We start from the raw sequence: 22,501 nt of genomic DNA, 5'->3' as shown, positions 1-22,501 counted from the left end.
TTGGTCCTCTGCTCCCCTCACAATTGGCTGATTTCCATCTGAGCTGCTACTGTCAACTGCATTAAACTGATTTTACATTGCCTTGTTATTCTAATCTTTATCTGCGTTTTGGACTCCAAACATTCACACCTGCTGTTAGTAACCAGAGTTCACAAGAGTGTAAGGCGTGTAGTTCAATAAAGTGATCGATGTGTTCACTAGCTGATTTCAATAAACCGGTAACTTATCAAATCTATATTTTATAGGAAGTACATTACTGATAAAAGTGGTAATAAACACGGTAACCAATAAAAATTTAAATTTCCTGTTATAAAAAAATACTGCTGTGAGCTTGGTTTTCTAACAACAGGTGTGAACATCTACAGTCTTTAAGCTCTGGTAAAGATTTAAAAATAAAAGCATTAAATAACATAACATTAAACACTAAATTAGTTTGATGGTGTTGACTGCAGCAGCTCAATGTTAATCAGCTCATGGTGATGGAAGCAGATGAGCGTTTTTCATCATGGTTGTTGGTGATGTGTTGGTCGAAACAAGACGGCTCTTAGAGACGACTCTTTGCTCCTTATCCGGTCGTTAAGTCTGACGTAGTGATGCGCGAATCATGAACGAATCGTTCAATACTCGAGAATCACTTTACAGACTCATGAATCATGATTCACAAGTCCAACTGACTCACTGACTCATCCCTGTTGCTGTTAGCAGCAATGTATCTAGCTTATAATTAAAATTGTGGAGAAAAACACAACATCCAGTATCGTAACAAAAAAATTTCTGCTCTGAACTGGAAGAAAAAACCCTGAGTAGAAGCTCACGTCAAGAAAATAGCTCCTCCATTCACAGTAGCATCGCTCTGCTAACATGCTAACAGCACATTTGAGCTCCTCACCCCCTCCCTTCCTGTGCTGAATCGTAAGCGAATCACTCAGGACTCGCTCACCCCCTCCCTCCTGGCTAACAGCTTCTTCTTCTTCTTGGTTGGCAACCAATGTTAAGGCGCATTACCGCCCCCAGGCTCACATTTCAGTGGACATTTAGATGAGAAAATATATATTTAACACATTTAAGGAAAATACTAATAAAATAAAATAAAATAAAATAAAATAAATGTTTATTAAGCAATTTTGATAGGAAATTGCTTAATTTTAGAAAATTTTTTGCTCTTTTTTGCTCTATAAAATACACACTCTCACACACTCTGTGTGTGAGAGACATATGTCGTGTCCAAATTCATGGGCTGCATCCTCCTGAGGACCCGGCCTTCGCGGTCTACGTGGGCCGGGTCCTCAGAAGGTCGGGTAGGCCGGAAGTAAACGGCTGGGGAAATTGGACAGTCTAGCCTTCTGATTAGCGTCACAGCTGTCTCGGTGGAGTTTAGTAAACTCGGCCGTCTGCTCCTTGCTATCTAAAATATAACAGGACACTGGCGTAAATTCTCGACCGTCTCACACTTCTGTTTAATCAGTTTTCTGTTTGACGTTTATTCAGCTGTGTGAAAATCCCAGAGGAACCCACCCGGGGGATTAATAAAGTTTTATTTTATCTAATCTAATAACTTTAATCTCGGCCAAACCGATTTACTCACGAACAAATAAAACACTGAAAAAAGCCCTACAATATCATTTTTACATTGTCTAAGTGACGTTCTCGGCGGCTTCAGTGACCCTCAAGCTCCCGGCTTGTTATCGAGCTGGTGGGTAGCAGATGCTCCGAAAACGTCGAAGCACTTTTGCAAATATGCGATATCTTGATAAACCGAGCAGATATTTGATGTTTACACAGCTACTTTCTCGCCTGAAAATATGTTAAAAGTTTATTTTGTGACCCAGAAAGATTAGTAAGAGTAATTTTAAAACTTAGTAGCGGCCGCCATTATTGGAAACTGGAGTTTGGCTGGACCGTGCTATGAATTCTGGGATATGGTAGGCCACGAAGGACACACCCGACCCATCCTTCAAATTCGGGGAAAAGGGGGATTTGTCGGCTGCATTCGGAGGAGTCTATGAATTTGGACAGCCTGCGGCGCGTCGCTGTGACTAGTCGGTCTACAAATGCGGCCTCAGGAGGATGCAGCCCATGAATTTGGACACGACCATGGAGAGATAGAGGGAAAAAATACACTAGACTAGTGTACAAATTGGTACTTTTTGCCCGAGTATAAGCGAATGAGTGACATACAGAAAAACACGGCAACTGGCATTACATGAGCAAATAAAAAGTATTTCATCTTAAACTGTTTTGTGGGTTTCATTTTAAGACTACTTTAAGTGTGTTCGTGGGGAGATAAACTATACAGACTATAAACAGAGACATTAAATGAGATTAGATTAGTTAAACGTTAATTAAAATGTGGGAAAATCAACTACAGACAGGTAGATGCTGTGAGCTTTAATTATCCAGTCAGAAAGGATGATTTTAAAGTCATCAACTGACTCCAACTGCCCAGATCTGAAAAACCTGTGTGCCAATCACAATGCTCTACTTAGTTGGCATATACTAACTACTGACAAACTATTAATCTGTGGCAAAACCCTGTCAAATCTGTCTTATTGTACCTATTGAAAAAGTTAATCTTACTACAACTGCTTAGATGCAGCAGACATTTTTAGGCTTAACCTTGGCAGAGTGAGAGAGAGCTCGTTAAGCAGGCAGGTGTGAGCCTGGTTTCTATAGTGACTGCACCCAATGGCACGCACACAGACATGCACCTCACTTCTGCTGCTTAAAATGAACAGAAAAGTCAGCCCAAAACAAATCGTTCCCAAATGAAAAGTACAAGTCGTATTGACAAAAGTCTTTCACCGTGAGCACCAGCAATGTCTAGTCTACTGATTTCTCAGTTTTCATGCCTGTGGAGTTTATTATATGGACATGGTGACAGTGTAAAGACAGCCTGTACTTCTGATTTTCAAACAAACTTTCTGAGCCATTTTAGCATTGGAGTCTATGGAAGAGTTGGAGGGAGGAGGCTGTGCATTGGTGACATTTATGAAAGAACCATAACACCTATTACAATAATACACACATTGGATGAAAGAGGACAGCGATGGCTGCGTTTTGAGGGTAAAATGATGGCTGTAGAGCGAACATTGTGGACACAGCAGCAGTTTTAAGAAAAGATTTTAAGATTAATTCCCCCCCACCTCTCACTCTGGCAGTTGAGCTGTCTCACTCTAGCGCCAACATTCCGTCCCATACACACCCATTATAAACTCTGAAACGGCTGAAAAAAAGGATGAAACTTAAACTGGAACTGAAGAAAAAGTATAATAGATATTGAAAATATAAATGCAAGTTGAATAGTTGAATGTTTTGGCTTCGTTTTAAAGTTTGAATGGTGGCTCTATGTCAACGTATGTGGAAGTGGAAAGAGTTTAAAGAGGAGTAAGTTGAATGAGAATTTGAAGGGTCTTTCCACTGAAATACATGGGAAATTTTTGTTGAATAAAGTTGAATAATTTAAAAAAATATAAATGTTAAAAATGAGAAAAATAGAAGCTAAAAGCTAAAAATAACAGAATAAAACTTGACTCACCTAAAAAAAAAGAATCCTCATTCAATTATGTCATGTGACAGCCTAATTCCTATGACATCATACTACGTATGATGTCATAGGATTATATGCCTTTGATCTGAAAGCCTTAAATAGGGGGGCGGATCCTAAACATTTAGTCAGTTTATTCGCAGCACTCGTGTTCGCAGCATTCAAACGTACGCCTTAGAAACATTTTGAAACAGTTGGCTCTTTTACACAGTCATTTTATCAAGACTACAACATGTCTGAAAGAAAACACAGCAAAAAACAACAAGCTTACGCTGGCTGTCCTCTCGAGGGTGCACAGCCAAATTCCCCATCAGCTGAAAGTAGGCAGGTAAACCAAAATCTAGAGGACAGGATTAAACAAATCCAAGCAGAGAAGATTCAACTTGAAGAGCAGTGCAGACAAATGGAGACCCATAATAAACAGCTGGAAGAAAGGCACAATGGGTTTGTCACTAAATACAGAGAACTGGAGGCCCGAAATAAAGACTTGGAAGAAAGGCACAAGGAAAGTCTCATGAACCAACAGAAGCAGCCCAACGTGGATAACATAAATGAGGGCTGGGGAATAATGTTTAATCAAGCTAAGCAGCGCATTGCAAGCCTGATGACAGAAAAGAAGCAGAACAGGCATGAGTTAAGAACAATGTCCTGCCAGCTTCAACAAGCACAAGCTGTTAGTCTGGACATCTATGGGAATCTCCAAGACGCTGTCAACTTGAAACAGCAGCTGCAAGTACAGCTTGATGAAGCTCTGGAGGAAAACCAAGAGCTTCTTCAAGAGAAGAAACAACAAGACATAAAGGAGAAAGAGTTGGAATGCAAACTTCACAACATGAAGAAACAAAATGATGTCTTGCAAGTAAAGATTAATGAAGCACTGCACAGAAATGCACAAGTGCTTCATGAGAAGAAACAACTGGACACTAAATACAGAGAACTGGAAGGCCGAAATAAAGACTTGGAAGAAAGGCACAAGGAAAGTCTCATAAACCAACAGAAGCAGCCCAACGTGGATAACATAAATGAGGGCTGGGGAATAATGTTTAATAAAGCTAAGCAGCGCATTGCAAGCCTGATGACAGAAAAGAAGCAGAACAGGCATGAGTTAAGAACAATGTCCTGCCAGCTTCAACAAGCGCAAGCTGTTAGTCTGGAGATCTATGGGAAACTCCAAGACGCTGTCAACTTGAAACAGCAGCTGCAAGTACAGCTTGATGAAGCCCTGGAGGAAAACCAAGAGCTTCTTCAAGAGAAGAAACAGCAGGACATAAAGGAGAAAGACATGGAATGCAAACTTCACAACATGAAGAAACAAAATGATGTCTTGCAAGTAAAGATTAATGAAGCACTGCACAGAAATGCACAAGTGCTTCATGAGAAGAAGCAACTGGACACTAAATACAGAGAACTGGAAGGCCAGAATAAAGACTTGGAAGAAAGGCACAAGGAAATGCTGGTGAACCAACAGAATCTCCAACACGCTGTCAACCTGAATCAGCAGCTGCAAGTACAGCTTGATGAAGCCCTGGAGGAAAACCAAGAGTTTCTTCAAGAGAAGAAACAGCAGGACATAAAGGAGAAAGAGTTGGAATGCAAACTTCACAACATGAAGAAACAAAATGAAGTCTTGCAAGTAAAGATTAATGAAGCACTGCACAGAAATGCACAAGTGCTTCATGAGAAGAAACAACTGGACACTAAATACAGAGAACTGAAAGGCCGAAATAAAGACTTGGAAAAAAGGCACAAGGAAATGCTGGTGAACCAAGAGAAGCAGCCCAACGTGGATAACATAAATGAGGGCTGGGGAATAATGTTTAATCAAGCTAAGCAGCGCATTGCAAGCCTGATGACAGAAAAGAAGCAGAACAGGCATGAGTTAAGAACAATGTCCTGCCAGCTTCAACAAGCACAAGCTGTTAGTCTGGACATCTATGGGAATCTCCAAGACGCTGTCAACTTGAAACAGCAGCTGCAAGTACAGCTTGATGAAGCTCTGGAGGAAAACCAAGAGCTTCTTCAAGAGAAGAAACAGCAAGACATAAAGGAGAAAGACATGGAATGCAAACTTCACAACATGAAGAAACAAAATGATGTCTTGCAAGTAAAGATTAATGAAGCACTGCACAGAAATGCACAAGTGCTTCATGAGAAGAAACAACTGGACACTAAATACAGAGAACTGGAAGGCCAGAATAAAGACTTGGAAGAAAGGCACAAGGAAAGTCTCATGAACCAACAGAAGCAGCCCAACGTGGATAACATAAATGAGGGCTGGGGAATAATGTTTAATCAAGCAAAGCAGCGCATTGCAAGTCTGATGACAGAAAAGAAGCAGAACAGGCATGAGTTAAGAACAATGTCCTGCCAGCTTCAACAAGCACAAGCTGTTAGTCTGGACATCTATGGGAATCTGCAAGACGCTGTCAACTTGAAACAGCAGCTGCAAGTACAGCTTGATGAAGCCCTGGAGGAAAACCAAGAGCTTCTTCAAGAGAAGAAACAGCAGGACATAAAGGAGAAAGACATGGAATGCAAACTTCACAACATGAAGAAACAAAATGATGTCTTGCAAGTAAAGATTAATGAAGCACTGCACAGAAATGCACAAGTGCTTCATGAGAAGAAACAACTGGACACTAAATACAGAGAACTGGAAGGCCAAAATAAAGACTTGGAAGAAAGGCACAAGGAAATGCTGGTGAACCAAGAGAAGCAGCCCAACGTGGATAACATAAATGAGGGCTGGGGAATAATGTTTAATCAAGCAAAGCAGCGCATTGCAAGTCTGATGACAGAAAAGAAGCAGAACAGGCATGAGTTAAGAACAATGTCCTGCCAGCTTCAACAAGCACAAGCTGTTAGTCTGGAGATCTATTGGAAACTCCAAGACACTGTCAACTTGAAACAGCAGCTGCAAGCACAGCTTGATGAAGCCCTGGAGAAAAACCAAGAGCTTCTTCAGGAAAAAGAGCAACTGGAAAAAATACAGGAGAAGAAAAACACACGCACAATTAGAAGAACTGGAGAAAGGAGGGACCCTCCTGCTTCCTCACTGGATCATGAGGCGGCATAGCCTGGTCTTCCTCCACCGCTTTTCTCATCTCCTCACCCCTATACCTCGCCTCTTGCCCTTTCTCTCCTTCCACCTCTCCATCATTCTCCATTTTTTCTTTCTCCCCTCCCTTCTTCATCCTTTTTCTTTTCTTCCCCCCCCCCCAACTAGTCAAGGCAGATGACCCTCCCTGAGCCTGGTTCTGCAATAGGTTTCTTCCTTTAAAGGGAGTTTTTCCTATCCACCATCGCCGACTCGATTTACAACCCGGATTTACGGTCAGATACTGCTGTTTATGTCAGTGGACAAATGACAACCACAAAAAACCTTTGACGCATGGTCTCTCTCGCAGCCTCGTGTTTGGAAAAATGTGCAGGTAAGCTAAGCAGCCAGTGCATGTCAAAGGGCGGCGCAGCTAGTACTCAAGCCCCCACTGAAGTCTAAAATTACAAGGTTCTTTCGAGCAGTGGGAAAAGCTTTAACGAAGCCGTTTAGGAGCTGCTTTAAGGGCAGCAGCGATGACTAAAAGACCAGCTTGACACCCCCCACACACACACGCACACACACACACACACACACACACACACACTACAATGCTTCTTTAAAGATCTTGAAGCATTTAATAATTTATTCAAAAACAATGTAATTGGCCAACAGAAGTATATTTCATCTTGTCTCCCTATATTGTCTCTCCATCACCCCCAACCGGTCGCAGCAGATGGCCGCCCCTTCTTGAGCCTGGTTCTGCTGGAGGTTTCTCCTTATAAAAGGAGTTTTTCCTCCCCACTGTCGCCTAGTGCTTGCTCAAAGGGGATCTTTTGATTGTTGGGTATTTTCCTGCTAATACTGTAGGGTTTTCACCTTACATTATAAAGCACCTTGAGGAGACTCTTGTTTTGCTGCGATGCTATATAATCTTAGATTTAACTGAATTTTAAAATCATCTATTATAGCATCAAAGTAAAACAAAATGAAATGTAAAAAAAACCTGACATAAAAAAATAGATTTACCATCAAATAAAAATCCTAATCTCAAACATATTCTGATTTTTCTTGTGTTTTATTGTGTTGTCAAGTATGAAAAAACAATGTTGCATTTGTGCACTCTGGTCATGAGTACTGGTATTGTATTAGAGCAGAATTTAGAGTAGAATTTGATAAAGGTGGTTTGGGTATGAGATGAACACAATTCATGAAACTATTAAATGTTGTTATTATAGACACTAAGTGAATATCTGTGGTAAGTTTAACAGTTTTCAGGGTTTTAGGCACATTGCTGCACATGGATGGAAAGTCTAAAGCAAAAAGCTTGAGTGAAGTGGACATTCTCATCATGGCCTCCAAGGCCTCCTTTGTGACTTGCCATTTTCTGTCCCTCTCCTCCTTGTTGCAGTTTCCTGGGTCCTCACCCTCCAAACTCCATGGACTTTTCAATTAATCTTTAGGAAATGAAAAATAATAGTAATTAAAAAAACACTTGGGAGGTTTAATTTGTTTATTTTAATTTGGTTTTAACCTGTTGTACTTGTAGTGGAAAATGATTCTTTGCACAAACTGAAAAAACCTGGAGGTTGTGTTCTTTTGCAGGAAAAAATTAATGCTTTCTGAATTAGGGTCATGATCAAATTGTAATGCTTTTTAAATCTTGCTTGAGTCAATACCTACTAGACTGCAGTACTCTAAACCTTCATTTGTGTAATTTAAAGTACCACATGGGTTGACTGAATCAAAACATTGATATGAGGAGAAATGTACAGCTTTCACACACATACAATGCCACCTGACATAACTCTCACGTTGTTTAATTCTTTCTTGCATTCAAGAAAGACCTCAAACAGTTGCGGTCTTTCTTGAATGCAAGGTACATTTGGGGTGGTATGCACACACAAATTAACCGATCCGCTGTACAAAAACCACTAAAAGATCCCGCCACATATCATTTTGAGGTGCAATAAGACACCACATGCACGTCTTTGTACCAGATCTCTTGATTCTACAAATGCTATGTGATCTGCTCTGTGATCTTTGAGAGTGACATCATAATGAAATGGCTACAACCCTGCTTCTTAAACAAACTGACATAATGTGCTTTAAGTGACACAAATAGTAATACTGGGAAAATGTCGGTAGCTGTGATCATGTGCTTGTCCAGACCTGCTGTGAAAACATCCATTCTACACTCATCATAATGTAAGTAAGCAGGGGGCTTCTTTCGTCCTAAATTGTTTAGTTAGTAGGGAAGTTACGTTTGTGTCGAGGCCTTTGTCGTTCTTCAGAATGTCATTTAACCAAATACAACCGAAGCCCCCTTTCTCTTAAACAACGTTACTCCCTCGTTATGTGATTCAAGCTTTTGAAAACACATTACAGAATTCCAGGCAGTGTTTTACGTGATCTGGGTCTGAGGTGATTCCGAGGAGAATGCAAGCACATTATGGAGCCACTAAAAATGTTAAAATTATCAGCATTTTGTGAGCATGTGACATATTCGCAAAACAATCGCAGAGTGGATGGTCGTTTCATAAACACACACACACACACACACAGACACACACACTGGACCTCATACAGGTATTCTGCAATTGATACATGATTACGTTCACATACTCACTGATATATCACAGCAGGGCTGTTGTAGAGTGAATGACCAGCAGATGTCAGTATTTCCAAATGAGCTGTTGAATGGGGCTTTGTGTGATCTGTGTTTTGGCGAAGCAATTGGCCGGACAGATTCGACATATTCACAGGGTTTTATCACAGCATCACTAGTACTGTAGTTAGTGTAATGACACCCGATTACAGAAAAAGCAATGTGAATAAATGTGAAACACATAGTCACATCAGACTACAGCAAAACAAATGCAAAAACAAAACAAAACAAAAGATCATGTGAATGTTTCCACGATGAAAAGAAGAAAAGCTTGTTCAGTGATCACTCGGGAGATCCGGGAGTGCTTTACTACTATTGTTTAGTTCATAAGCAGATTTGATAAATCAAACTTTGTTTCATTTTTTCTCTCTAGGAGTTTATTCATCTCATATACCTGTTTTTAAGAAACTCTCAGGTAGCTTTGGGTTTATGTCCAGGCTCAGTGGGCTTTATAAAAGATCCTTTTCTTGTATTTTAAGTGATTACAATATTGGACAAGAAGACATCCCAGCTAGTCCAGACATGACTGTGCTTCTTTAGATGATCCATCACATGAAAAAGCTCTGGCCTCTGATTTTAATACCAGGTACTCTGAGATGCTTTTGCTAAAGTGATATTGTGATGGTTATTTTTCATTTTTATTTCATCCAGCCAAAGGACTGATGTTCTCCATGGTATAGGACAAAGGATGAGCTTAAGCCAGAGGTATACATTGTCCGTCCATCCTTTCATAATCAATAATCGCTACTCCTCCTACAGTATTTGTCATTTTTTAACTAAATATGCACACAATGAGATCCTAATTAGTCCTTACCCAAAAAGGTCAAAGTCATAGTCACATTTGCTGTTTTCTGTGCTTGAAGACCAAAGTCAGGATAGTACTTAATCAGGGAGATGCTCTTTACCCTCGTAGCCCACACTGAGGCTATCCTCCAGAGACTGACAAGCATCCTCTAATCTTTGTGTAAGTAGTTTGGGCTCATTGTCAGCCAGAAAAAAGATGAACATCTGTGCATAAGATGGCCTCACCCCTCCCTCCATCACTATGAATATCTGCACCCGTGCAGTTAAAATAACTTCCCTGGGTTCTACCATCAACACTACCCTCTCACTCAATATGGAACTCAGTTGATGACTCAGGAAGGTAAACACTATCGTGGCCTTATTGTCCTGCAGGGTGTGTAAAAATAAAGTGCTGACTGACCACACAAAGATCAAAGTGTAGCAGCCCTGTGTCAACAGCCCCTTACTGTATGGACGTGAAACCTGGATCACCTAAATGAGGCGGCTCAACTCGTTCAACACGCGGTGCCTCAGAAGCGTCTTTGGATTCAGATGGCAGGACCGCTTTCCAACCACTGGCACACCAACCATCTGTGCTCGGTGGCTTGTAGCTATGATATTGGCATGACATGACGAGGGCCAAAGTATTGAAGATTGTGATATTTAAAATACCACAGGTTCAAATTCAAGATTTGTTTTTTTCTTTGTGCAAGTTTTTTTTTTAAGTGGAAGGCTCACATATTTTCTATCATGACATATCATACATTGGTTTTATGGAAAATTTTAGAAAAAGGGAAATGAACACTGTGGAACAGATGTGATGACTTTGTGGAAATCCATTAAAAAACTGTCTGTTAATCACACCATCATACTGGCTGTCACACCGCCCGTTGTAGTAAGAGGGCCAAGCCATGAACAAGGGAGGGCAAAGGACTTTTCTAGAATTCATTATCCAGAGACCAGATGTCCCCTGCTAGGGAGTTGGCACAGGCCTGAATGGTCCAGGTCGCCTGGGCAAGCTGGTTGCGGAATAGCTCGGCGTTGGCCTCTGGGCTGGCAGACTTCAGAGCGTCGAGGTGGCTGGACAGGCCTTTGAGGGTGTGGGGGCCGGAGCCCAGCAGGATGTGGCGAAAGGGGCTGTCTATCGGAGAAACGTAGGGTGACAGGAAGTTCCTTTCCACCTATAGTAACAGGAGGAGGAACAGGGAGGAGTTTGTTAAAAGTGTTCTGAGTCACCAGACTTTTCTGTCATATAAAAGGAGGCAATTAGCAGCTAAAAAGAAAACTACCTTGAATACTATTGCACTTTACAGTAGATAAAAAGTAATGGAGTAAAATAAAATATGACGTATTCCATTTTAAATTTGACACAAAAGTAACTAAACCACACTAAAATATATAAAATCCTTTGGCCAAAAGCTCAGATAGCAGCTTAGCTTTAGCTTTATTGTTGTCTCCACTTTATAAGCCAACACCTCATTAGCTGTGTGGATTCACCAGTTGAATTAATAATTATCAGTTTAAATGAAGGAATGTTGCGCATTCCATGAGGTATTTCAATTACAGTGTTTTATTTATGTATTTAATTAAAGAAGGCTAATGTTTAGAGTGCAGGACACTATGTCTGTCTACTGAGAATTGCTAAGATATATCCATATTTTCCACAGAGTATCTCAGGAAGAATTACTGAGTGTTGGAAGCCTTACCGTCATGATGCGGTCATTGATCATGCGGCACATCTCCGTGTTTTCCAGGTCGCTGTTTTGGATGTCAGCTGTCAATATGCTAGAGACACGGTTGTAGGAGCCAGAGGCCATGACCAACCACTGCCCAGTCAGGGTCTTGGGCAACAGCTGGGGCTGCAACTGGAAGCAGACAAATATGCAGGAGTGATTTAGTTTTCATAATAAACTCAATTTGGTAACTGGACGTGCAAGATTTGACCAGAGTCTGGGCAAAAGAGTAAGAGAGGTGACGTTACTCTACATCTCTTCAACTTGCTTTCAACTAGATAAATAGATTTCATTTAACTAAATATAACATTTCTTTTTTATGTAGTTGTTAATGAGTCCTTAATTAATAAAATAAAAAATGTAGTTTCAAAATAATCTTCTTTTACTCTAATTAAGTCTTGGATTAATTGTTTACGCTTTGCCCGATTCTGCTCAGAGCCCAAAGCGAACTCAGCATATCCAGGCTAAGACTGAAGACTATAAGACTGAAAACAGCTACAAAATAAATAAAGTTTAGTCTATTTGAAGTCAGAAAAGAAAGGCCGGCAAAATGCCAACTGTGTGACTTAGACCTAATATCTCAACTCTTAATCTCTCAGACTCACTATCACATCTCTATCATCCAACCTTCCTTTATCTCAAAGGTTCTTGAAAGAGTACTGGTAAAACAGCTAAGTGATCATCTCCAGAGGAATTGTTTATTTGAAGAGTTTCAGTCAGGTTTCAGAATTCACAGCACAGAAACAGCTTTAGTGAAGGGCACGAATGATCTTCTTATGCCCTTTATTGCAGCCATTAGAGCATGCTGTAAGTGTGCTGCATTGATTTGAATCATATCCATCTAATACAGTACAATTTGTTCATGTAAATGGGAAGTCTTATTTCACACACCAAGGTTAATTATGGAGTTCCACAGGTTTCTGTGTCAGGACCAATTCTGTTTACATAACAAATGCTTACATAAGCCCTGCAGCAGACTGTTGACCTGGTCAAGGTATACTTCCCCATGGTAGCTGGGATATGCCATTAGGATAGATGGCTTAACTTGTCCTCCAGTAACACTGTGAGGAATCTTGAAGTCATTTTTGACCAGAAAATGTCCTGCAGTGTGTATATTGAACAAATATGTAGGATTGCTTTCTTGCATTTGTGCAATATCTCTAAAATTAGAAACATCGTTCTCAAAGTAATGTTGATATACTAGTTCATACATTTAGTACTTCTAGGTTGGACTACTGGAATTAAGCCTTCAGTTGATCCAAAATGCTGCAGCCAGAGTACTGACAGGGATTAGAGAGAGAAAGCATATTTCTGATCATGGTTATGCAAGAGGTTTCTATTGTTAAAAGGGAGTTCTTCCTTCCCACTGTCGCCAAGTGCTATCTAATAGGTGGTCGTCTAACTGTTGGGGTTTTCTCTGCATTATTGTAAGGTCTTTACCTTACAATATAAATTGCCTTGAGGCGACGGTTGTTGTGACACTGATTTGACACTATATAACTAAAAATGAAAGAGAAGTGAAACTTCTTTGTAATACAGAAACCTTTTAGTTACCTGGATAGGAAGAATTCCAGCTTTGAAGTACAGGCCTGTAATCAGATAGCTGTTGTGTTTCTGGCATTCCAATTACATGTTGTCAACAGCGAAGTCTCAGAATGACCTCTGGTGGACAAACTATGTAACATCAACACTCATAACATGGTTGAAGTGTGTTTCTCTCTTCCCTGTTTCTTTTTTTTAAAAAAAACTTGTTGTATTGGCATCATTGTATCAGTGTCAATACTGATATATCAGCAATGGTCAAGTTGTTCCTGATTTCTGCAGCCCTGCTCTCAACAAGGTAAATACTATCTTGATTTACAAGGACACTGGTGAGCACTCACCCTCTGAACAGCCTTGACCTTCCCATTAATCTGAACCACGTGGCTGCGTATGAGCTGGTTGTACTTCTTCAGGTCCATCTGCAGCAGGTGGTCATGGACCAGCCTCAGCGCTATGTGACCTGCAAACTGGCCCGCTCTCACAGCCAGCTGAGGAACCTGGCTGGCTGTGACAGAGTTCAGGTTTTGTCGGGTGTCCAGGATTGTGCCAAAGTACGGGTAGTCCTGAGGAGGCACACGGGATGTTTTAAGAATTACTCTCAGATCTACAAAGTTGGCATTAGTTAAAAGAGTTCAGAAACTATTTAAGAACTTGTAGTACAGAAGAATTCACTTACTGAACTTCCAGAGTGGAATCTGAAAGCGACTGAGGGAATGCCGGAGAAGGCGAGGAAAGGATACGCAGCACTGTCCATCCTCAGAGGCTCCAGACTTCAAAATCAAATGCAAAAAAGAAGATTGAGAATGACAGCAAACAAAGGCTGTGATAATCATCACTGGCTATACTTCGTTGTCTTTAATTAGACGGACTCACATAACAGACTCCCAGCTGTTCTTTCCAAACTGAGAAAGAAGAGACTGGTTCTTGTCGTTATTCAGCTGAGAAGAAAACAAATACTTTGATTAAACTCTCGCAAATTTCACAAACCAAAACTAACCAGAAGAATTATTTCTACTTGTAATAAGCGCCACCTGGAAGTTTGATGCCTTCTGTTGTGTGTTTGGCAAAGGAGCTTTAAAAAGAAAGTGGGGATTTCAGCAGATGATTAACTCACTCTGGTGTGAGTGGGTGGGATTTGTAGTAAGACTTCATCAAGACCTAGATCTTGATGAAATTGAGTGGGGAACATGATCAGTGCCGTAGGCATATTTGGTGTTTTGGATGTTTCTATTGTGTGTTGCAAGTTTAATTGAAAACTTTGTGTTTGTTGGGGTGTCTCTACTGTCCTTTTTTCTTTTGATTTACTTGTAGTTTTGTTTTAGTTACACCGCCTGGTCGTGCAGACTGTTGTAAAAGATTGCGAGGGAGTCCTGTGAGAGCGGTCCAACTTCTTTCTTTACTTTTTTTTTGGGTTTGTGCCACGTCCCTCTGCAAATCCATTACAGGTGACACACAGCACTTATTCCCAGCTGTGCTGAGACCCAAACTGTTTGCGGTGCTTGGTTCACGGGTGAATTGATCGCAGTGTCTCGAAAACAGGGTGTAAGGATTTGCAGTGCAGCTGAGATGTTAGTAGAATTTGTGGTTAACTGGGAATTAATGGGAAATTTTATGTTTAATTGATAAAACAAATAAAACACATTTATTTCATTTACATCTTAGTGGTCTCTACTGAAGAGATCAGATGTGATGTTACCTCTTTCAGAGTGTTTTGGATCAGGCTGTGCAGCAACGGACTGGCTGCTACTTTAAATCCATCCTGACCTGAAAAAAAAAACAACCCTAATGTTTAGTTTTCATGATGTCGCCTAATTTAGTCTTTTAAGAAGATGCATAAGAGGAAACCTGAACACTAAAGAGGTATAAAAAGTCTCCATCCAGTAAATACCTGTCACAATGCCGTCCAGGTTGATGTAGGCGACTGCTTTCATGCTCAGAGAGGACAAATAACCCTGGAACAAAGAAATAGCCAAAATAAATTTATACTCAGCCACTTTGTTAGGTGCATCTTTTCAAATGTTTGCTCTCTAATAAGCCAATTTATGCATGTAGACATGAACCAGATGTGAGATGAAACTGACAAATGTGCAGCAAATGCTTGATGCTATCATGTCAATATGAACCAAAATCTCTGAGGAATTTTTCCATCACTTTGTTGAATATATGACATGAAAAATTAATGCAAATTAAGTGAAAAGAGGTGCAACCCAGTATTAGCAAGGTGCAACTAATAAAGTGTACTAAATAGCGTGTATTTACATGAACAGAGTACACTCATTATTAATGCAGTTTTGCCTTGCATTTCTCACCTCCAACCACTCGGTGGCGCCAACACTCCCATACTCTCCCGCACTCCAACTGGCAAACACAATGCTCCTCCTCGGTTTGAATCCATCTGACAAAGTGGAAACACATTTAATAAAACTAATGAAGCTGGTGCGTTTTTTAGCTGCTCAGTGACAAACTTTAGCATCTGATGTGAAGTTTACATCAATTTCATTACTGTTACTTATTCATTTGGGGTTTTTTTCCCCCCCAATTCAGTTTTATTTGTATACAGCCAAATTGCAAGCTAAAGAGCCTACAGTAAAACAGAGAACATGCCAACAATCAGACTTGAAGCACTTGGTGACAGTGGAAAATAAAAACTCCCTCTTAACAGCAAGAAAAATCAGGAAGAAAAAGAGGTGGATAAAGAAGCACTCAGTGCATCATGGGAGGCCTACAGCACCATAACTAAGGGAGGATTCAGGATCACCTGATCCAGCCATAACTATAAGCTGTAGCAAAAAGGAAAGTTTAAAGCCTAATCTTAAAAGTAGAAATGGTGTCAGTCTCCCAAATCCACCTGGGAGCTAGTTCCAAAGAAGAGCGCCCTGAAAGCTAAAGGCTCTGACCCCTTTTAAATATTGTGAGAACCACAAGTTCTTCACAAGCCTTCAGACTGAGAGTCAAGTACTCAGCCTGGGTAATTACATACTGTGAGGTCTTTAAGATAAGATGGGGCCTGATTATTCAAGACCTTTTTTGAGAATGCTAAGGTTTTTGAATAAGATTCGGGATTTAACATGAAGCCTGTGAAGCAAAGCCAGTATCGGAGAAATGTTTTCTCTTTCTAGTCCCTGTCAGTATTCTCAGTCCAGCACTTTGAAACAACTGAAGACACACCCTGGTCAAAAACAACCCCAAGATATCTAAAAGTTTTATTTCATTCCAAGATAATGCAATTGTTAGGGCCAAGTACGATAGCCTTGTTTTTCATTTAGAAGCAGGAAGTTAGAGCCAGGTCTTTATGGCTTTAAGACATTCCTGTCGTTCAACTAATTGGTGCGTGCCATCTGGCTTCACTGATACATTAAACTGGGTATCCTTTGCATAGCAATGAAAATGAATGATATGCTTTCCCATAATAGTGCCTAAGAGAAGCATGTATAAAGTATCAACAGGCGCTCACCGTTCTCCACCATGTCAGAGATGGAACGCGCCAGCTCTACGAGGACGCTGGTGCCCACGGTTGATGCTGCAAAGCCCGGGCCCCACGCATCCCTCTGGGCCCCGATGACCACGTATCGATCTGCAGACGGTCACAGGAATTTCATCACTCACATCGTTTCCATATTTCCTGATCACAGGATCTCTCTCATTATTCATCTTTGCTGTACCTGAATCCACAAAGCCTTTGATGACCCCAAAGACATTATTTATCCTTTTCTCAGTAAGGACATTGTTGACTTCCACAGTAATAACATCGCTCTCATCTCCGAGTTTATTGATGCTCCCCCAACCATTTGGCTGAGTTCTACCCCCGAGCTGCCTGTGGGATGCAGACAAACGTCAACCCTTCATTGATGCCCTGTTTATTACAAGCTTTGACAATCTTTCTGATACCAGTTCGGTGTATGTGAGTCTTACCTCAGAATTTTGGTTCCCATGCCTGTTGTTATAGTCTGAGCCAAAATATGTGGCAGGCCTGAAGACTGTACAGGTGGAAACTGGGTGTAGTTGAAGGAAGAGAAGCCTGGGGTGTAGGGATCCCCAGAGCCCATGTGGACCTGTGGGAAACAGAAGAAAAACACAATGCAGTGCAATTGCTTCCTCTTAGCAACAGTATTAGGTTTACAGACTTTAGAGTTCGTAATACATGTCAAATCAGTCTTCATATTCCCTGTCTGTCTTTTTGTGTAGACTTCTACAGAACCTACCAGCAATACTGTATGACCAGGAATCAAACAATTGCCAGGGAGTTATGATTTGTTTGGTAGCACCCTCGCTTGCTCAAAACTCCAGAAAAGCTCCCACTGCATTCCAATTCTTTGAATCTTGAGAACATCAAACAAACTAAGCATGTAGAGCACTTCAGTGGCTTTTATTCCAGTACATTTTAAAACTGCCCTCACTCACATGTCCAAAGAGTGAAGTATCATTTCCAATAGGGTAATCAATGGGGTCTGGGTAGATCAGCACAGCAGAAGCGTTCACTTTGGCTGCATTGGCTACCTATAAGCAGAGAAACAAGGCAATGGAAAATTAAGTTCACCAACAGTAAAGATTTTTGCATAAATCCATCCATCTTTTTGTAATGTTTCATGCAAAAAGAAGTAAACTTAAGTCCCACAATCACTAAACTGGTATCACTAGTATGACCTCAGATTTACAAAGTACCCTATTGCCTACCCTGTCAAATCAGCTGTAAACATGTCACTTCTATGTGTGAATCTGTGCCATTTAGCAAAACAGTCTCTCCTGAATTTATGCATAAAATGTTCTCCAAGCTTTATTTCATCACAGCCTCATGCAGGAAAGAGGGTGAAGAAATGTGTAGGGAACTCAAAACTTTTTACACACAAAAAAACAAAAACAAAAACAAAAACAAAACCAGATTTAAACTGGACTAAAACTTCTGTTTGATATTTTGACATTTTCAAATTGCAATTTAGGGACATGGCAGATTTGCACAGATATTACCCAAGTCACCCCAGGAAAAATTATTCCTGTTTGAATAGTTTACTAATACAACTTTTGCATCTTTTTAAGCATCCCACCTTCTCAGCAAAGCTGATCCTTCCAGCTCTGACCAGCATCACCCTGTTATTCATGTCGATGTTCATGTCCTTCAGCTGTTGGAAGTCATCTTCCTGTCCATAATGGGCATACAGCACTGCACCCTGGAGCCATCAGAAACTGAAATGTCACTCCAAATGTCACTGTACATTTTTCCTACTCATAATTTAGCCTTCTGATTACCCTTGCTGTTCCACTCGCGCTGTAGGACAGGAAACCTGTTGGACGTTCCTCTGAATCGTTCTTGAAAACTATTCTGTTGTATCCAGATGCTGGGGGGTCCTGAACCTTGACAAAGTACTCATCAGTCCAGGTCTTCATGCCGTACTTCTTAAACTTCTTTATCACCTCGTTCCCCAGATCTTCATCACCAGGAGAACCAGCCCGGTGGCTGCTACTGCTCAGCTGACTGTGAACGAACACGGGGAAAACAAATGGAGGCAAGAAAACAGGGCCCAGTTATTCTCTTTTAAAACTGCAATGCACATAAAATTTGTACAGCACTGTACATGCAGTGTGTGGGGTTTCTATTCACCTTAGTGCAATCTCTAAGTTGGATGTATTTAGTTTATCACCAAGCAGTTTTCTCACATCATCCCAGTCCATGAAAGGGACAGCCCCAGTCTCATGGGTAATATCATCTTCAGAAGGTGCACAGGAGCAATTCAGATCCTTATTCTTATGAACCAGGTAGCCAGTCAAATAGCCTGAACGTGGTAGTCATTTAAAATGAGGAAACAATTACTAACAAGGAAAGGGAACACACCCAAGACCAGACCATAGCACAGAGTCAGCATTTTAGAATACCAGTGAGGGACCAAGAGACCTAAAGTTTGTACACTATCAACGCTTACACCTCCAGACTAAATTCATGGCTATAAACTGTCAAACTGTTGCTCAGATGAATACAAGGTCAAAGCTGGGCTATGTTTTTCAGATGATAAAATTATACTTTGTAAGTTTTCACACACACATGGAAAATGTTTAAAAAAAATTGCAACTTTCTAGGCGTATGTATCTCCTCAGACAAACAGAAAAATGCCAACTATGCCATCCTCCCTCTCTTACCAATGACAAATGTGAAGACGATAGTAGCTGCCATGAAGCAGAGGTTCTTGGTTGTACATTCAAAGTTTTGAGCCACGTGTGGTTGGCGGTTTGACTTGTGACTAAGGTGGTCTTCGTCGCCATTCTCTCCAACCTCCTCATTCATGTCAGACGACTGTATCATCTCCACCTGGCTGGTGTCACCTTCCATATTATCAGGCAAGTTGAATCGTGTGTAGGAGTGCGGTTCACTGTTAAACTAACAAAACAGAAACAGAAAAGGTCAGGGTAAGCAAAACATATTATTTCAGTAACTACCAAAGAATATAGAACCTGGGTGGGAATCATAGACAGCATGCCCACTGATCCAGTTCTGTTTTTTTAATATATTTTACCACGAGTCTTCGATTAAACAGTTTCAAACGCATTTCATACCACTGCTATGCTGACGATACACCGTTTTACTTTTCTGTTAATCCAAAAGCCTCAACAGTCTCTCCTGCCTCAGTGAATGTTTCACTGTCATTACTGATTGAAAGTCTTCAAATTTCCTCCATCTCAGTGCCAAAAACTGAAGTTCTTGTGTTCGGCCTCGACAGTTCCTCTAAGCAGGTCAGTCGTTACACCAGAGCAGTTTCAGTGCAGCGCACTAGCAGGCTAGTGATTCGCTACATGCGGTAGGTGGTAAGTTAGATTCAGATTTTCCATTTGGATTTAGTTTGTCTTATCCCCCAAGAGAAAAGTGTCTTGGTTTGTGAATTGGATTTTGGTAGAGTGTCCCTGTGCCAAAGGAAATACTGCACAGTGAAATGTATATTTGAAGTAACCTTTCAGTTAAGAGGTGGAAATGGAAACATAAATAAATAAAGGGTGGGAATCAACCTTAATACTAAGCTTGTTATTTTAAGATTTATCTTATAACACTCAGTGAATACTTACAATTTGGGATATCGCTGATCTTGCTTGGTCCATGGCTGCTTCAGAGGATTCTGAGAAGATAAACCAAAAAGTTAGACTACTCCAGCCACAGTTAAGTCTTTAAATGACAGGCATTTTATCCTCCAAAGAGACTTAAAGGCAGGTGGTGCGTGAATGTAACTTTTTATTCAACTTAAATCCCTCACAGTGCGAGCAGTGGGTTGCTGCTTTTCACTTGCAGGAACATCCAAAGAATATATCCCATGTCTTGTCATTGGTCCGATTCTTCTTATCCTAAAGGCAGAGCTGGCAGGGGAGCAAAAGGCAAGTGTCCTGCACAGGTCAACACACAATGACACCACCGACTCTTTGGTCTCGCCCATCGTGGTGGCGAGGTAGGAATGGATAAACTGTTTCTGTGGGCTGGGTCAATTTATACTCATAAAGAGTTGCGATCAGGAGTGCTTGTAATTGATTGATTGTTTGATTGAAATCTGTGGGAGCCAGAATTCTGGATGTTTGTCGGGGATCAACTATTTCCTTCACTCAATGACAAATGCAAATAAATGTATAACTTTTATGCAATGTGTTTTTTTGTGGATTTGTGGTTGTGTCTCTTTTCATTAAAATAAAAATATCATAAAAATTACAGACTGTTCTTCTCTTTGGAAGTGGGTAACCTTACAGATTCATCACAAATCAAATAATTATTTCCTCCACTGTTAAGAAGTCAAAGTTGTATAAGGAGCTTCAGCTATGGGACAGAATCTATATAAGCTAATCATAAGAATCTCTTTAGTCCATAAGAAACCTCTTTACACATCGAGGAAAGTTTCTGTTAAAGTTTTAACACTGACTCTCCCATAGTTTTCTTGAAAGTAAAAATGGGTCTGGGGTCTTATGTAGTAATGCTTTCCTGTACAGTTATCATATCTGCAGGTACGTGCATTATCAGAGGAAATATTATTTCTGTTAAACATGCACATAATGTCAAACACAGAAACACTACACCCGCGACAAGATTATAGAAGAGAGTTTCTGATCAGTCAGGATTGTTTTTCGTTAACTCATATGTGATACTGCAGAGCCACTTAGAGGCTTTCCACTGCTGGCTGCTCATAGAGGAAGCACATGCAGAATTCTGCTGTGGATTCAAAGTTATCAGACAACGCATGTGACTAAAGTGGACAATGAGTCTAAACTGGAGGGCGTAAAATGCACCTCTTGTCGTTAAAATACAGGGGGAGCTGAAAAAACCCCAGCAACATTTATACTGCAGTGACATGTGGGCCATTTAAGGGGAAAATACGAAAGGAATAGCACAACAACAACAAAAATAATAGTAAATAAATACAAATAAAAAGTTAAACTTTTTCTGCTCAGCAAACAGTAGTTGAAACCTCGACCTGGTTTCCCAGGTCAAAACAGTTCGCGCTACGACTGCAGAAACTGTGCAGCACACGGACGGGTGTTGATGTTGTTTCCACGTAGAGTCGTTGTAGTCACTCAGACCGTGTCTTACACAGTGAGAAATATAGATCTGAAAACTAATCTGATTAGTACATAGTCGTGATCAAACAGCCACATAATGCTCTTTCCACGACACAGACTACACTACACCAGCGTGTGTTTTCCCAAATTAATGAGCAAATGAAACAAATGCACAACACTTTTATGGCACTTACGTTTATCCTTATTTAAATTCTCTCTGATGTGTTGCATGGCGAACTTACTGTGTCAGACTGTTGCCTCTCTGTCCCCGATGTCAGCATCATAAATCGGGGGACGCAGTTCTCTGAGCAGGAAGATGTTTAGCGCAGTTGGGAAAGAAATGGGCGTGAAAGGGCGAGATCACGAGTTTGGAGTCACCGCTCAGTGGTAACATACTTCCTCTATTTTTCTCTAAGGACACTATTTTTATTTACATTGTTTATTCTAACCCTTGAGTTTGGGCGGATCGCGGTCCGGATCTGGACCCAGATGACGTTCTGTGTGGAACCAGACCGTTTATATTTTACTCTGCGCAGCTTTCCACGTACTTACGGTAAGGTTATTTTTAATGTGCGCAGCTTTTTCTTCTTGTGTTTACGGTACTCGACGTACACAGGAAGCAAACGGGTTAATCGCGTACGTCCCACGTGACATTACTCAACCAATCAAATAATTTC

General features: G+C 40.7%; 2 protein-coding genes across 3 annotated transcripts; one reads left to right on the top strand and one right to left on the bottom strand.

Annotated features, from left to right (window-relative positions):
• Nucleotides 1-3,550: 3,550 nt before the first annotated feature.
• Nucleotides 3,551-7,640, top strand: LOC148097773 (uncharacterized). Its single transcript, XM_087831290.1, has one exon. The coding sequence runs from the start codon at nt 3,777-3,779 to the stop codon at nt 6,618-6,620; it is 2,844 nt and encodes a 947-aa protein (XP_087687416.1). The 5' UTR covers nt 3,551-3,776; the 3' UTR covers nt 6,621-7,640.
• Nucleotides 7,641-9,335: 1,695 nt separating this feature from the next.
• Nucleotides 9,336-22,292, bottom strand: LOC102776268 (transferrin receptor protein 1-like). 2 transcript variants are annotated; one of them, XM_087831291.1, is made up of 18 exons: nt 22,067-22,292; nt 20,355-20,404; nt 19,437-19,674; nt 18,904-19,075; nt 18,552-18,777; nt 18,350-18,472; nt 17,709-17,804; nt 17,220-17,359; nt 16,970-17,121; nt 16,762-16,881; nt 15,617-15,702; nt 15,196-15,259; nt 15,004-15,071; nt 14,181-14,245; nt 13,984-14,077; nt 13,649-13,870; nt 11,739-11,897; nt 9,336-11,213 (listed from the first exon to the last, which is right to left on the bottom strand). In XM_087831291.1, exons 2-18 carry the CDS (start codon nt 20,385-20,387, stop codon nt 10,971-10,973), a joined length of 2,301 nt encoding a protein of 766 aa, XP_087687417.1. In that variant the 5' UTR covers nt 20,388-20,404; nt 22,067-22,292; the 3' UTR covers nt 9,336-10,970. The 2 variants fall into 2 exon arrangements, with proteins under 2 accessions (XP_087687417.1, XP_087687418.1); XM_087831292.1 differs by lacking the exon at nt 22,067-22,292 and adding an exon at nt 22,019-22,053.
• Between the last annotated feature and the right edge of the window lie 209 nt (nt 22,293-22,501).

This window comes from Neolamprologus brichardi, chromosome 18 (genome assembly GCF_056152115.1).
Source record: "Neolamprologus brichardi isolate AB-2024 chromosome 18, ASM5615211v1, whole genome shotgun sequence".
Taxonomy (NCBI): Eukaryota; Metazoa; Chordata; class Actinopteri; order Cichliformes; family Cichlidae; genus Neolamprologus; species Neolamprologus brichardi.
This window is presented reverse-complemented; position numbering and strand designations above follow the sequence as displayed.

Coding starts and splice junctions, on each gene's coding strand:
- LOC148097773 (XM_087831290.1), top strand. CDS start 3,777: ATGTCTGAAAGAAAACACAGCAAAAAACAACAAGCTTACGCTGGCTGT.
- LOC102776268 (XM_087831291.1), bottom strand. CDS start 20,387: ATGGACCAAGCAAGATCAGCGATATCCCAAATT. Junction 17,805..18,349: donor GGATCAGCTTTGCTGAGAAG/GTGGGATGCTTA, acceptor CTCTGCTTATAG/GTAGCCAATGCAGCCAAAGT. Junction 17,360..17,708: donor ATACTTCACTCTTTGGACAT/GTGAGTGAGGGC, acceptor TGTTTCCCACAG/GTCCACATGGGCTCTGGGGA.